Source organism: Ooceraea biroi, chromosome 9 (assembly GCF_003672135.1).
Source record: "Ooceraea biroi isolate clonal line C1 chromosome 9, Obir_v5.4, whole genome shotgun sequence".
NCBI lineage: Eukaryota > Metazoa > Arthropoda > Insecta > Hymenoptera > Formicidae > Ooceraea > Ooceraea biroi.
The window spans coordinates 14,799,291-14,815,792 of NC_039514.1; the positions used below are offsets into that span (position 1 = coordinate 14,799,291).

Consider the following 16,502-nt stretch of genomic DNA (forward strand, 5'->3'; position numbering starts at 1 on the left):
CGAATCTCGACGTAAAGCGCCTCTCCAAGTACAATATTATAGCACAGCAAGGAAGCGTTCTCGCGAGTTTATGGTGACTGAGATCGAGCATTCGGTATTTATATGAAACAATGACGTCAAACCAGAGCACGCTAATTAAACAGTGACGTTCTACGACGGGTGATAACTGACCTGGCAAACCAACGTGACACATGCCAATCTATCCTGGGTGGTACTACGTTGCTTCTTGTTTTACGTCGATCTTGCAGGTGTTAACCATGGCCACAAGGGGAGATACGTCTCCCTCGATGTTTGTGTCAACGCCTAAAATATTGTTAATTTAATATATATACACCGGTTTGCACGCGCGTGCCCGCACGTGGGTTTAGCATTCCTCTTTCCAAACTATCGCACAGATACAGACTGATCAAACGAGATCTGAAAGATTTTCTTCTTCTTCGATTTTTTAGAATTTCATGGCACTTTCTGTACGTGGAATATACGTAGTTTTGTACTCTTCTGGATACATTCTGCATATAGCTCTTCAAGTAGATATATTCACCAATTTTCCTCCAAATTCTATTTACGTAATCTAATTTTGCTTTTCCTTGCTTTAAATAAAAAATATTTAAATATTGCATATTTCGTTTTTCACATTTTTCTCAATTTGTTGTTACAATATAATTTCAAGAATTTTTGCGATTTTAGGAAGAATAACAAATTTAAAGAGAAGCTCTTCGATGTTTATAATATGGAAGATTTCGTGTTTTATCAGCCAATCCTTGTTTGATCAAAATAACACAACAAAAAATTTTATAATTTGTTTATTTTTAATAGTCTACAGGATATGTGCAACCTTTTGCGAAATATCTCATTATCCAAGTTGTTAGAGCTTCACGTGGTGCATGACATAAGAGAGAGCCGTTTTTAGAGCGTCGCGATGTTACACATTGTTACATCACTATGCAAAATATGTTGTTTTTCGCAATGCTGCACAATAATTCATTATATAAAGAAGATCCAATTTGTTAACGTATATTAAAAAATACAACTTGGCCCCTTGATGGAATGATAATGTAGAAAAAGACTTAAATTTCAATAATTTTCCTATTCTTAGTAAACTGATATCATAATTAAATGTTAGATTCGTTTAAAAAACAAATTGTATTGAATTTTATAAATACATTTTTCCTCTAATTTTCGTGCATTACTATCTTAAAAGTTTCTCTTTTACAATGCATTGAAGTATAAGTAAAATAACACGCAGGACAATTAAAAAGCAGAAGAAAACGGATTATTGTCAATTGAAAATGTATGGTCTTCTTTGTTTCCAGAGAAGTTTCCGGTCCACAAGATAGCCAGGAACGATCAGGAAAGGATGAAAAATCGTGAGAGAATCGCCCCGTCAATTTAATCTGGAAATCGAGAAATCGCGAGAGCAAATATACACATAGGTACATCGTGTTGTTCCTCTGTATAGCAATCATTGCGATTTATTTGTTTGTCAAGTATTTTCATTTTTCTAGTGAAACGGATTCCTATCCGTTGTGGTTCCATGTAAAATCTGACAAGGCACAAAACGAAGTATTATTGCGGAGGATGATTACGCGGCGGTTCTCTTTCTTTTTTTTGTTTCTTTCGATTTAGATCGTGGACTCGGCCTCCTCGTGCACAGATTCGCCGCTTTCGGTAGTTTCGCTTTTTGATCTGAAAGAAATCATCAGATAAGGATCTTTCCGTGCTCCTTGGCTGAATGAAAAAAACTAAGTACGAAGTGATAAACGGTAAGGCTGAAATAAATTACCCTAAACAGCAATATTGATGCAAAGATGGAAAGAGAAAGAGAGAGAGAAAGGGTTGCACGATTCATGTCACTTGTAAACGTAAGGCGATTCTCTATTCGAAATAATATGGGATTGAGATCATGAATTAAGCCGTTTATTTTGAAAATCGAGACTTTAAGATATGATTTTAGTGAAATTATTACATATTATTATAATTATACAATTTTCGGAATAAACGACCCAATTTACTCTAAGGTAGTTTTCAACACAGATGTACTACTATCGTCAGCTATTAGTAACTCGTATATTCTCAAGAAGGTAACTCACGATTAATTTTCAGGGTAGTCATATTAAAAATATTCAATAAAAAAATTACTCTCTCTAATATAACTATTATTATTGCAACAAAAGAATCAATCTCTCTTTAATGTGTTTCATATAAAGAAAAATTTGATCTAAAAAGATCTACGAATGAAATGTTAATGCGAAATATGTGCTCATCTTCATCGATGAGTAATTCATATTTTAAGATACTTCTGATACGCATTAAATTTTTCCAAATGGATGACAGAACATTACGAGAGCCAAGAATGGAAAAATATGAAACAGAATTCCTTCCCAATCTAACTGATAGAGTAACTAATAGTTCACTGTATTAATCTTTATCAAATTTTTATAAAACCTATCTTTCTTTCTCTCTCTTTCTCTCTCTCTACATAGGAATACAAATAAAAAAAGAGTATATCAGGTTAATTAATTTGAAATGGCTTTTCGTGATTGTCTGGGATCTACTACAGTTACGCCGCAACTTCGTAAAAAAACGTCTGTATTACCTGAATCCACAATTACATGAATCCGAACTGTCCACAGAAATGTATTTTGCAAAAATAAGTTCACGGTGAGAGATGCACAATCGTGAGAATCGCGTATCTCGTCGGGTCGTAATCGAAATTAGAATATAAAATCTACGATGTGAAAGAGGTCTACTCTCACAGTGCTATTTCCGGTTGAGTAAAATATCCAAATCTCGCCTTTACGACGAGAGCATTCCTCGCAGGAGACCATTTCGAACGAATCGGCCTGATACACGTGCGTACATTCGCGATGCTTGCCGGTCCTTGCCGTTACTCCCGCAACATTTAATTGCGCGTCTTTCATGCCATGCCGTCCAGTGTTTATTCGTGCAACTCGTCTTCTCTCGTGAAACTCGAGCGAAGGAGCGAAACGACGATAGAGAGCCATTTGAGAAAACTTCCGAAAAAATTGGCTATCATATTTGAATTTCGAAAGATATACAATATGCTTATATTATCGTGGGAAAATTTTTATAGTTGATAGGACCTTTCGGCAATCTGCTTTTGTCATTGCGAAACCGTTTCGCTCCTTCCTTCACTTATCCTTTCATCTTTGTCCGATGGTTTCTTTCACACACGCTTCCACGATTTCCGTTTTCTCTCCGCATTCAGTTTTCTATACATTAAAATACCATTCAATGCTATAGTCCTACAACGATATAAATGTAATTAACTATAGTTCGAGCTGCAGGATGCAGAATGGATTAGGGAGAAATATTATTATTCTCGCTGACGTTGCGCGTTTAATCGACAGTTATTGCTTAGACACATAAATATAAAAGTGTTTTTTTTTATATGTAATATATCGCGACTATGTTCCTTGAAATATGGAAAATTTAGTCCTTTTAATCAGCCTTATAATCTTTTGTAAAACTTTCTGAAATTCTGTAAGCAATCTCTTATTCGTTTTGCAAGAATTTCTAATTTTAATTAACTGTCGATTAACTGAGTAAGCGCAGGTAGTTTTTTCACATTTCACATCTTCTCTCACTTTGCCTTAATCCTTTGAAGCACGTTCAATTACCTATTTTTCGTCTCGAGGTAAGTTCGCGTTTTTTCGCGTGTCGATGATCGACAATCATCATCAGTAACTGTAAAAAGGCCCCATTATTTATAAAAGATGTACTATGTAGACTAAAGGACTCTATGATCAGCGTATAAAATGTACGTTTCAGCTAGTGCGCTTCCAAGAATCAAGGATCTTTCGATTTTTCCCCACCATTCACCATTCTTACATCTGCTTAATACGTACACTCGATTCCTACTATTATCGTTAGTCCGGCTGCCAAGCGCATCGATCGAATCGTAACGTTTGATATTACACTATAATCTAGTGCGTATATTGCTTTCAATTGGAGATAGCAGTTTTTCTGCGGTCATCAGCCAAGATTTTTTTCCCGCGGAACGAAGGTCGTTAGAGATCACGAGATCGATTTCCTCTCGAAATAATAAGCTCGAAAAATCGTTCACATTCGCATCGTTACCCTGGTGCACGATCGCTCGGCAATCTGAAGACTATAGTAGATTGATCACTTTGAAACGGCCTTTCTTAGTACATTTCAGGAGCACATCTACGAGGACCTGCGTTCTCACATAAGAATTATTCAAAAGTAAATCTGTTGTAAAAAGAGATAAAGTTTTGATTACATCATTATCACTAGACTATATTCACAAGTACTTCGTACACAAAGAGGTAAATAAAAACTGCGGCCTATAGGATTAAACGAAGCGAGACGAACACGTTATTCTATTATCTCAAACACGGTGGGAGCATCTTCGAAAGTACCATTTCGAGTAAACAATCTAATCTCGATTTACTAGACAATTATCTACTTATATATTGTCGGATAATAAGAACGGCTCGCTTCCACGGCGACTATGCTCTTCCAAAAAGGTGAAGAGATCGCTACCGTTACGCTATTGACCGATTGCTGTGGTTTCATTCCTTTCCCCTTGTTTGTACGAGTAGGCACTTGGCTATGTTTCTGTGTTCACTTGTATAATGTTACGTCTATTGTACACACACGAGAAGTATAAAAGTATCTGTGTCGCCGGCTCTGCTCTTTCTCGTTTGTCTTACTCAATGCTGATTGCGTGTGAAGCCCTTTTATGTTTTTTTTAGAAGATTATATCGCGCGTGAAAGAATCGTTTCCGCTAATCGGAAGTCGAGAAAATGAACAACGGAAAATTGTGGCGAACGTAAAAGACGTTGTTTCGTGCCAGGAGAATGAATTTTGCGAGATTGCGCACGCATTTTGCGTTTTGGTTGCTGCCTTGACGTGGGAACTGCACGGCCAATATTAGTGACCGCTCTACTTCATTTCACGCTCCTCTGCATTCACTCGGATTCCCATACATGCATACCCCTATCCTTTGCACATACATACATACATACATACGCATATATATGCATGCTTCATGCACGTCGGAGCGCACGTCGATTTTGGAACTTTAAATTAGCACCGTGTGTCTTTTGTGACTGTTTTATCAACGTTCGTATATCCCACTTCCGGAAGCTTTGCGCGATCGCCAGCAATAAGGGAGAGATGAACGCTTATATTGTATATACGATCGTATTTGGCTCTTTCTCGTGCACATATAAAACGGCGGTAGTGAGAACTGCGGATTTCGGAACCGTGCGAATGTGCCATCCTCAAAATTACATTTCGACGCCGATACGATGAGTATATCAAAGACGCGTGATACGATGAATACGATGGGGAAGTGATCTCCAATGTCCGCATCTCGTCGTTCTCTCGGTGACATAATAACGATCATCGCGAGACTGGCGTCGTTTTTTTTTCTTCGGTCGAATTGTCGCATACTGCAGTGTCTGTATTTACATAAATAATATTTCGATAAAAATTAGATAACAATAGTATATTAGTGTGTAAAGTCAAAACGTGTTGTTGACAATAGAATACTGCATGTCCCGTCGGAAATTCGACATCGTGTTCCCCGCGGAGCGCTAATTCTCCGCCTCATTTGGATCCCCTTCTCTTTCTCACGTCTCTCTATTCAGTTCCTTGCAAAGCACTATGCCGCATGCGTAAACACGAAGATGAGCACGCCGATATGCACAAGATTTCGACGTGTCTGAAATATCCCATTTTGGGAGATAGTGCTTCAACGGCGATAACATACAAAAGTAAAAAATACGCTTCAGTGACGACGCGCATCTTTCTGAGACATCGCTAAGACGTGTCGGGTGCATCGCGTTTTTCTTTTCGCATTTTGTCTTTGGATTAGAACACGTCCTGACAAGTCTTTCTCTCGAGATGACTTATATAAAAGCTCGACTTAAGAATACGCGGGCTTAATTTTCGTCATTTTGCCGCTCATTTACCTCCTTCCTCCTCCTCTTTCGTTTCTCTAGAAGTTCATTAGATTACTCAGTCTTTATCCAACGCCCAATACACAGTTTGTAACGTATGTTTATCGGGCGATGAGCTGGAATTCTTCACATTTTTTTCTAAGATTTCATTTTAACTTCTTCCTCCTTTCTCTTTAACAGCTAAGATAATTTCGCTACCGAACTTTCGGTATTTCATGCGAATATTCAAGTAAAATGCACAAGTATCACTCGATTTAAAGAAAGATTTTTTTTTTAAATGTAACATAGAAAATGTAACATAGAAATAATTAGCATCTCTCTTGAAAATACCGTATTGCTGTTCAAAAGCATGATTGCATCTACTGTTAACGATTTGATATCAAACTATTAAAATCAATTAATTTTGCAATTTTTAGTATCTTAATTAATTATAGAAAAGAAATAAAACTCCAATGTGTAATAGCAAGAAATGTTTTAGATAAGCATGATATCAATTTTCTAGTCTATAAGATTGCATCCACAACTCGAAGTAACACTATTTCAAAATATAAGAAATTTCTGACTAATATTCATACACATCACACAGGAATGTCTTACAGAATAAAATAACTGATTCTATAATCTATTGCCGTATAAATTAACAGGATTCGTATAAATAATAGCAGACTCTAGCAGGAATTTATCAAAGCAACTGCGTTATATATATATATATATATATATATATATATATACACACACGACATCTCTCAAGCAATTTCTTCACGAAATATAAAGACGTAATCCATTGTAACAAAACAGGAAAATGAAAAGATTGTAAAATAAAGAGAAAAAAAAATATATGTTACTCATAGCCCAATAAGAAATTCAAGTGAAACAGATTACTATAGTAGACAGAAAATATCTTTGAAACACTAAAATATAATGTCACAATATATAATACGGATGTAATATAATATGCTTTTTACGAAAATGTATTTCTCACATAAAGCAGCAAAATCTAATTGGCAAGTAGTTACAAAATCCATGTACGCGAGCAAACTAGAATCAAATTTTTAACAATGTCTCTCTAGGCTCAGCATGTTAGAAATATATGTATTTAATAAATTAGGAAAATTATAAAGCTTACTTCCAATACGTTAAATCTGTATTTAAAGAAGAATTAATAGCATAATGCTCACGTGCATTTGCTTTGAGATTATAGAACACTAATATATTATATAAAAAAAAGCTATGTTTTTTTCTCGATTCGATTTAAGGCGGTTTAAAAATGATTATCTTTCTCTTTCGCTCCAATTCGTCAAAACTAATGATTTTGCATACTATAAAATCATATAGAAACAGTTTGTCAAAAAGCATAACGGCAGCGTTTTTCTCGCTTATTGATTAACACGGTATCATTAACCGACTATCAAAATCAGTTAATCTATAAAATCAATGTAATCAATGTAAAAATGTACATTTAAGCATTGATCGATCTATAAAAAATTCAAGCTATTTTGTTACCGATTCTCAATAATGTTAAAAGTGGCCTTTCAGCTTTAAACATCCACAACTTTCATTTTAGATATTTAAAATATCTAAAACTCCACTATCGCCATTATAGCGCAAACAAGAAGATACTCGAGGTTCATATTTGTCAAATTCATGCAGTCCATCGAAATCATGCAGTTTCGTCATAACTGGTTTTTGAATAGATATACAAGTGCAACCAGACATTTCTTTCAACAGATCTACAATTACAAAAATTAAATGCCTTTTGACATACCTTTTTGTTCATCGTTAAAAACGTAAGAGCGCACATTTCGATTTAAGCTGCTCGCTTCGCGACCGTAGCAACTTCGAAGATAGCAAAAGAATTGTGAGGAGAGAAAACATATATATCCTAACGTCCTAGAGATACTCGTCAATCAATAAATCACAATATAAAAATACAAATCGAAATCCGTTTTCTATCCTCGCCCTCGATGCCTCAATTTCCGATTCTCCCTGTTCTCGCCGTTACTGCTTGAACATTTAGCAGTATATACTTTCAACAACGCACTACACGTTGGCTTCCTCCTTAGCAATGTTCTCTTGCTTTCCCGTCGCCTTGCTCTTCTCTTATTTACTGTTTCAGTACCAATAAAAAAGTATCGTTCGCGATATCGCCGATGATGAGGACTGTACCACCGATGATGAGGACTGTACCACCGATGCGATTCCGTACGCTACGGAAACGCTTTCGTTAATTCTCTCGAGGATGTTTCAAGATCAAGCTGAACACCAGTCATCATCAGGTTATTCCGTTAACGGGAGTAACCTTCTTCCTCTCGATACGTTACTGACAATTGGAAAGTTCGCGTGCAGTTCGTATGTACGTACGTACGACGACATCGACTTAAGCGTGACTCGGTAGATCTAACTAACGCATGTACAGGTAGGCACACAGCACAATACCCGCACCAATTCCGATGCCTATGCCTATTGTAAGGGGCTTAAATAATGACCTCTTGAGCTTCTGCCATTCTTCCGTCTCCTGCTGTCGGCGTTTCATCTCGCGCACTTGTGCTGCCAGTCGTTCGTTCTTCTCCCGATTGCGTCGACGTAATTCCCCTTTCCTGTTTCAGGAAAAAAAAAAAAAAAAAAACAGAAATGAGCCTTGTGATGAACTTAATTAAATGATGACTTACGTTCGTCGCTAAGAGGGAGAGAGGAAAAAACGTTACTTACACGTCTGAATTGGACGAAGAACTGTTTATCTGATGAGAGTTTTCGATATCATCAGTTGCGACTTCGTCAGGTGTCGCGGCGTCGTCAGCAGTTTGATCGCATACGTTGTTCACGATGGAATTTGCGGACGGTGAACTCGCTAATGAGTCCGCATGATTCGTTGGCGGTTCCTGCGGTAGCGGCTTATCGGGCGGATCGCCGAATTCATCTGCAATCAAAGAGGTCACCTTCCCTTCACACCAGGACAACAACAATCTTGCACAACGAGAAAATACCGTTTCCTAATGATGTATCCGGGCTTAAATCTGGCATCATGCTACGAGTTAGAGAGTCTCCCCTAGGTGGTGGTAAAGGTGGAGGTTCATCATCTTTCTCCCCCAGTGGCTTACTCGTGTTATTCATCTCATCGTAGTGAGTCGTCGCTCCATCGTCACTGATATTCTACAAAGCGCGTAAGCGTCAGTGCAAAATTGATATTCAAGCAAATTACTTACAATCAACAGCACACTGCGAGTGCTACTACGAGTTAATTACCGCGCTGTCGAGCGGCAATTGTTTCGCTCCGTCAATGATGGCGGCGTACGAGAAACGTAGCTGCTCCGGCGTTTGTATCAGACCCATGCGAGACCGTCTCATTTCCAGCAACACCTCCCGCACATTCACGGCGTTTAATCCGTTTTCCTCGATCTAAAAGCGACGAGCGACGGTTAACGCGATCCGTTAAAATTCCAGCTTCACTTTGGCTGGGTCAGAAAGGCAGAGCTAAAGCTGCTCCATTACACTTACCAATACTAGACACGTGTCGACCAAGCAGAACGTGCCTGATCTTCCTATCCCTGCGGAACAATGGACCACAGGTGGACCGACATTTTGATCTAATGCTCCTGATTGCCTGACGTCTGCCAAGAAACGTAAAAAGGCCGTTGGACATTGCGGTACTCCAAAGTCTGGCCAAGTGGTATAGTGATAATGTAAGATTTCTCTACTATCGTTACTTTCCAGGTCCGTTATACTGCAGATAGAAGTCAAAAACATTGGAAACGTTAAACGATAACTCGATGCTCGCATGGAGATCAAGGGGCGATTGCCAATTTGTTTAATTGGCTTGGGCTTGGGTGAAGATGATGCGACTCATTAAAATATACACATGTGCACATTTCTTTACCGTAACGTCCTAGTGGTGTAGTCCGACGATTCCGTTTTACTGACGTACTCCACTCTTATACCGACGTCCTCGAACGTCATAGTGGGCTCGTGTGAGTCATCCAGTGGCCAGTATTGATGGCATTTCACTTGATTCTTCTCGATTATCTTATTCAACATCAATACAGCTCTAGTGTTTTGCTCCCAAACCATTAACCAAAAGTGACCAACAGTATTCGGTAAGGGCCCTTGCGTCAGGATATATTGCCTATTAGCGCGATCCACCTAGTGATAAACGATACACTTGCATCACCTGTCACCAGCTGCATATACAAATAATTTATCGCACGATGTATTTACCTGTATGAGATTGGCGTGTATATAATCGCACACGCCTCGTTTAAGTATAATCCTAGTGTGATCATACGGCGCTACGTCCCTGTAGCGGTTCAAGTTTTTATTTTGTGGCTTTTTTGATTCATTACACGTGTACTCGTAACCCCCACACTCGTTACGTATGTGCTGCAAAATAGAACCAAGTATTAAAACGCAGGTTCAATCCATAATGAATTTGGACTGGGAAAACCACCAACAAAAGAGCAATCTCTTATTTTATTAAATTTACAAACGCAGAGAAATATTTTCTAATTAGTTGGCAAAGTGGGTATCGTGTGATAGATTGATCAAATAAGTACAGAATCAATGTAGAGGTGAAAATTTGTGGACTGACCGAAAAGTCAGCGCGGGTTTTTTTTTAACAAAATTCAATTTCTCCATTAATTCTTAATATGATGCAAAGTTTTGCATTAGAATTTTGCTAAAAAATTCCGCACGGTCTCTCCGGTCAGTCCAATACATCTCAATAAAGATACCGCGACTTCGGTGGGAGAATTCTAAAGTCCGAGCGTGGAAGCGTGCAGTACATCATCGGATTTCTTGCGCGTCGCTTCGGAGAAATTGCACGATTGCTAAATATACTGAAACCGTACATTTCCGAGTTGGAGGCTTGACCTTGGTGAGCACAATCGCGTCACGTACATACATACACGCACGCCGAGCACACAGGCACGCGCTGTCAATCTCCCGCTGTCAGGTGGCAAAGTCGTTTTCTTTCCGGCGAACCGCTCTGATAAATCGATCGGCTCTGTAAATCCCGGCGAATCCCGCACGAGACACGGCCGCACGTCGCGTCGCAACGGAACCGGCACAATAATACGGCGGAAGCCGTATCGCGTTCGGCGAACTCGCTGGTCGGTGTATCGAACAACGTCCTCTCTATAGTATATCGCGGCATTTAAAAGACAACACAAAGACTGTTGCCAGCTCTACCTTCTCTCCCTCGCGTTTGTCACGCGCTCAACGCTCGCTCGCTACCGCGCTACACCGTTTATCGCCTATTGGTTTTTGCCGGCCCTCAAATTTTACCGCTGTGGGCCCGGGCCCACTCTGGCTCCTCATATTAATCCTACCTGGGTACGAAACGCGATGCGTACGGTGTACGAATATTCGTATCCTCATTTTATCATCGAGCAAGTCCAGCCGGCGATTTGCCGAGTTTCTGTAATAATGGAGTAAGCTCCGTTCTGCATAGCACTATTCAACGTCTCGCGATATTCGGTCGTTCATGCATCCGAGAGTCTTTATCGAGCGTGACACGGCGAGCGCAGCACGGACATTCTGCGAGAACAACGTCAGTAGCAGTACAGAACGAATGTATTTCAGGGGAACAATAACGCGGGATGTGGAAAAGGAAAGTAGACGCCGGAATAAAAGACAGGTAGAGAGAAAGAGAGAGAGAGAGAGAGAAAGTGCGCCGACGAGTAGCCGGCACGACGTGTAGGCACGAGACGCGGCAGCGTCTTCCATCGAAATCGCGTGGTTCCGCGACTTGCGGAAATGGCAGTGGAACAGCGAGCAGTTCCTCCCTTAGTCTATCTCTTTCTTTTTTTCTTTCTTTCTTCCTCTCCGCGCCTCTCGTTCCTTTTTCTCACCTGATAGAGTATCGGCCAAGCGCACTTCGAGTTGATTTCGTGGTATTCCGTCTCAACATTACTAATCGTCTGCTCGCGCGTCTGCTCGCACGCTTCCTCGCCGCTGCTGCTCATTTTGCTGCGGCCCGCTGCGCTCCTACGTTCTGGCAGATGATGGAATAGAAAATGCACGCGCACGATGCACGTAGGCACGCATGCACACACGCACGAAGGGGCTGGACCGCGAACGCGTTTACACAACGAGGCGAACGCTCACGGGCCGTCTTCCTCTCAGCACCTGACTGCCGAGTCGACCCGAATCAACGTGTCATCCGTGAGCAAACAGCAACCGAACCACGAAAATGCACAAGGAAGGAAGTCGACGCCGCGACGTAAGTAGTGATTCTGCGCGGGGAAGAGAAGGGTGCTCTCCAACGTACTCACGTACGTAACCTATAGTTCATGGTCCGGTACGGAGCACTGCGGCGCCGCGCACACTACTGCCCGAACTTGCGATCATGGCCGCGGACAGCGCGAAGAACATGCGCGCTGATAATCTGCTAGTTAAAATTCCCTAGATACACCAGTGATGTGAACGACTATTGGTCCCCTCGTTGTCGGCGATATTCCGCACCATGGGACTGCGCCACTAGCCGGTCAACTTTTACTTTATTTTTTTTACGAATCGATTTCGAAAACTAGATTACTCGTATATTAGATATAATTCTAAATCTAAGAGAATCCTGTAAAAGAAATTATTTTGCTGATATACAACTACTATATTAAAAATATATTACATCATTCAAAAGATAATTATAAGAGGTAGTTAATTCTCCTGAGCTTACGACACCATGTTAACAATTAACACCTATACAAATTTATATTTTCAGTATAAATACTGAAACAAATAAGTTAAAAATATCTACAAATATTTTAATCGATATATCTCTTTGATACATCAGTTTGAATGTGCGCAGATCACACTACTTGCGTAAAGTTTAAATTTTTTTCCTTTGAATCTTTGAAGCTTTTGCTTCATCTTCCTCTTTGCCTGTATTTGTATTTTTGTTATCTGTGCTTTTCCTTTTGCTTAAACCAGTGGAGCCTTTTTGCAGCCAGGAAGCCATAAAAGATGCCTGACTGTTCTTCTTCTCTTCTCTGTACAATGAATAATTTATCAATATATTGTATTTCTGTAGAATACTAAAATGATTTTATATTCTACTCACTTTGGCTGTATTTCTTTTCTACAATCAGTAGTTTTGTGATGCACATTATTAACAGTCGTAGATATCGGATGCCACTTCAGAGTACCTTCTTGCAATGCCAGATTATTTAACATTTTAACGGCAGCATCTGTCGGTAAGTCCTTATTTAACCATACCTAGTAAAAAAACGACATGAAAATAATAAAGCACATAAAACACTATAATATCTTTATATGAATTAATTTCTGCGAATGTCGTACGTGTGTAAAACACTCACTTGGCATTCCTCTTCGTTATTTAAATATACTGGCATACGATGATGCAGCCATGATAGACTCTCATTGCTCGCTTTTGTGATAATTGTGCAGCTGTGAATAACTTTCCCCTAAAATAATTAATAATCAATATTATTGGTGTTTAAAATGTTAACTATTCTAAACGCAACGCGCACGGCAGAAACGGAACAGAAAATTACCTTCTCAGTTTTGTACGTTCCAAATATCCCAGCCAGTTTCAGCACCTTAAAACCCTTCCATCCATCTATTTCGGAAAGTTCATTCGACCACGTTGTAGGATCGTCTGCTTTCACACCTTCGTCTTGAGCTGCATATATATAATAGGGTTGCTTCGAAGACTTATTACTTGCGGCAGCTTTCCACTCGTAGTAGCCTTCGCAGACAACGATGCATCTTTGTCGCCTCTGCAGAGATTGCAAGTACAACTTTGAAGTTTGTATGCTCTCCAAACGGCCATTGTGCGTAGACAACTTGTCCGAACGTTTCTTGTAATTCCCCTGTAGAAAGAATTGAGATTTCTATTTATTATGTTAATAAAAACACTTTGCAAATATAATCATTTACATTTTATAGTAGTCTTGAATTATTTAGAAAATATTATATATAATAAGATGATAAGAAATAATTTTGTGACATATTAGTTTTTTATTATGATACTTTAACTCACTTGATGCCAAGGTGGAATCAGTCCCCATATCATTGCACACAGGACTCTTCCATCTTCTTCCTCAAAATGTGAACCAGACACTATACAAGGTAAAATATCCTGTGGGCCCATATTACATGATGGATTATATTTTAGTTCAGTGTCAGTCCATGTTGGTTTGCACAGCTTATTGTTGGCATCTTTGTATTCACACACACAGCACAAGGTGTCTGGTTCCAATGCACTACATATAAATTACAATCTCTTGTAAAAATGTTATGTGTCACAACTTTCTTACTGAAATTAAACTACAATAATTTCTGACATTTAAATAATGAATTAAAAGTAATGTTAAAATAAGTTTTCTTGACACATTGTTCCACGCATAATTTTGGAATCTTAGTCTAACCTAAAGATTTGAAATATTTTTACACGTAAACTAATCCATGTAAAATTTCTTTGGAAACGTACGTATAATTACTATTATTATTGACTCTTATCAATTTCAAAAATATATCCCTTGAAAATTTACAAACAATATACGGAAAACATTAGTTTTAATGTTTTTCTCATTGTAATGTAGTGATATAATATTAGTTATTAAATAAAAAAAAAACACAAAATTACAAAACTCTATAACTACAGTACTTTCTATTGCAATAATAAATTTAAATTTGAGAATTTGAATTATATGATGTTAAATTGACAAATGTTATGTAGCAATTAAAAGAAGAAAATTCGATATTTTTTTCAAAATTCAAACTGCAGATAAAATTTTTTGTGTTTATTTATTAAGTTAAACGTATTATGTAAAAGTATTGTAATTAATGATAAAATAATTCACCAACAAACTCGACCACACATGTTTGACTCGATTTCACTTGCGCTACTGTGCCTGTCAATGCCGCCAACTTCATTCATACTAGTTAATAAATAAGAAATTCAGTTTCTGTAATATTCCCTAGATTTTTCATGTTAAATTTTAAATTTGATTTATGGCGAATTCGGTTGATGTGCACTCGCTCCGTTCCAGTGGCTAGTAGCTTTTTGTTACAAGGTGCACGGAGGTGAGTAGTTTTTCTGAGTGCGATCATTTTTATTGACCTAGGAGCAGCGTACCGAAAGGACCGAAAGGAAGCGCACTCAGTGCACTCGAATTCTCCATTAAGTAATTTAATTCCTACTAAAAATTATATACTGTAAGTGACAGATTTCATATATATAATATTACATTATTATTATTGTTATATGTATTACATTATTAGAATTAACTATTTGTGTTTGATATAAAAATATTTTTATTATCACATATTTTACTTATAAGATTAATACGCATTAATCTATATAATTTATGGAGCTGCTCCATCTAGTATATGTAGGATATTGTAATAAAAGGATTATTTTTCAAAAAGTAGCAATTTGCTTTAAATAAAAAATAACAAGATCAAAAACTGATTTAATTAGATAACTATATAAGTTTGAAGTGAATTAGATTTTGTCCGTTCTATTTTCTACGAACTAACACTAACACCGGGGAGATCTTTCTCCTTGTTACTCATTAGCGTGTAAAATTATCATCCACGGTTGAATGAGCGGCGCAGTACAGAGGCCTCAAAACGAAAGTACAATAATAAAATGCATCCGGAATAATACGATCTAATTGTAAAAAGAAAACTTGCTTTTATAATAATTATCTGCTATTAAGAGAACGCAATACATTTTTAAGTCAATTATAAACAATTAATTATATCAATTGTTTACTGCAACTGTATCTTTTTTATAACATAAAACTGAATAAATTCGTTAATACATTTAATTTTTCAAGTATTTAGAATTATATGGATTTATTAATAATAATAACGTGTATATATTAATAAGAATTATATGATATTGTATAATCAAGAAGTGTAATGAATTATGTGAAATCTAGTATTTTACGATTATGCAAAAATATTAAATACAGAACAATGAGCGTGCACGCACGCTCATCTGCCAAAGTGAGATTTTAAGGAAAACTGGCCGGTTACGATTCTTTTGTACCTTCCACTTAGATGATTTCGGAAGACCGGTTTGGCATCATCCTCAGGTATTCACGTCGGATCTATTTTCTCCCTCGAAGAACTGACAAAATCGAAAGAATGGAGGTTGAAATCCAGATCATAATGATGAATATAACTCTTTAGTATGTAAATAGTTTGTATAAATTGTTTTTAAAAATTAATTAACGAAATACTTTTACAGTTTTTGAGAGAATTTTAAGAGTTAATTAGGTGACACGTGTGTTATGTGTGAATTTCATCTCTAAAGTAAAGGTAAACTTAGTTCCCTCTCTAAAGAAGTTTCGTCGAATATGAAGTTGTCCTGTCTACCCAACGGAAAGCTATGATCCCATCGAATCGTTTGGAATGCACCAGAGACCAGTCTGCAACCCTCGAATATGATTATTCGTGTGGACAAGAGACAAGAGTTCTCCTGCATACGCACATGTGCATATACAGTGCTCGTTCGAGTGAGCTCTTTTCGTTACATCTCTCAACACGTCTGTCCTAGAGAGCTCATTGAACCGGAGTCACTAATT

General features: G+C 37.9%; 2 protein-coding genes across 4 annotated transcripts; both read right to left on the reverse strand.

The window, feature by feature from the left end:
* Positions 1-789: 789 nt before the first annotated feature.
* On the reverse strand, positions 790-12,436 carry LOC105276042 (tyrosine-protein phosphatase non-receptor type 2). Of its 2 annotated transcripts, XM_011333370.3 has the most exons (9): positions 11,796-12,436; positions 10,165-10,326; positions 9,827-10,089; positions 9,448-9,673; positions 9,196-9,348; positions 8,937-9,102; positions 8,662-8,869; positions 8,439-8,549; positions 790-1,686 (listed from the first exon to the last, which is right to left on the reverse strand). In XM_011333370.3, exons 1-9 carry the CDS (start codon positions 11,907-11,909, stop codon positions 1,623-1,625), a joined length of 1,467 nt encoding a protein of 488 aa, XP_011331672.1. In that variant the 5' UTR covers positions 11,910-12,436; the 3' UTR covers positions 790-1,622. The 2 variants fall into 2 exon arrangements, with proteins under 2 accessions (XP_011331672.1, XP_011331671.1); XM_011333369.3 differs by lacking the exon at positions 790-1,686 and having other exon boundaries at positions 7,079-8,549.
* A 102-nt stretch (positions 12,437-12,538) lies between these two features.
* Positions 12,539-14,860, reverse strand: LOC105276041 (embryonic stem cell-specific 5-hydroxymethylcytosine-binding protein). 2 transcript variants are annotated; one of them, XM_011333367.3, is made up of 6 exons: positions 14,769-14,860; positions 13,946-14,168; positions 13,458-13,775; positions 13,260-13,367; positions 13,004-13,158; positions 12,539-12,932 (listed from the first exon to the last, which is right to left on the reverse strand). In XM_011333367.3, exons 1-6 carry the CDS (start codon positions 14,843-14,845, stop codon positions 12,773-12,775), a joined length of 1,041 nt encoding a protein of 346 aa, XP_011331669.3. In that variant the 5' UTR covers positions 14,846-14,860; the 3' UTR covers positions 12,539-12,772. The 2 variants fall into 2 exon arrangements, with proteins under 2 accessions (XP_011331669.3, XP_011331670.2); XM_011333368.2 differs by lacking the exon at positions 14,769-14,860 and adding an exon at positions 14,396-14,721.
* Between the last annotated feature and the right edge of the window lie 1,642 nt (positions 14,861-16,502).

What these genes read in the sequence shown, in the direction of transcription:
- LOC105276042 (XM_011333369.3), bottom strand. Translation starts at nt 11,909, where the DNA reads ATGAGCAGCAGCGGCGAGGAAGCGTGCGAGCAGACGCGCGAGCAGACG. An exon ending in TACACGCCAATCTCATACAG is followed by an intron (nt 10,090 to 10,164) that starts GTAAATACATCG and finishes GTTTATCACTAG; the next exon opens with GTGGATCGCGCTAATAGGCA. An exon ending in TACACCACTAGGACGTTACG is followed by an intron (nt 9,674 to 9,826) that starts GTAAAGAAATGT and finishes TTCTATCTGCAG; the next exon opens with TATAACGGACCTGGAAAGTA.
- LOC105276041 (XM_011333367.3), bottom strand. Translation starts at nt 14,845, where the DNA reads ATGAATGAAGTTGGCGGCATTGACAGGCACAGTAGCGCAAGTGAAATC. An exon ending in GAACGTACAAAACTGAGAAG is followed by an intron (nt 13,368 to 13,457) that starts GTAATTTTCTGT and finishes TAATTATTTTAG; the next exon opens with GGGAAAGTTATTCACAGCTG. An exon ending in AGAAAAGAAATACAGCCAAA is followed by an intron (nt 12,933 to 13,003) that starts GTGAGTAGAATA and finishes TTCATTGTACAG; the next exon opens with AGAAGAGAAGAAGAACAGTC.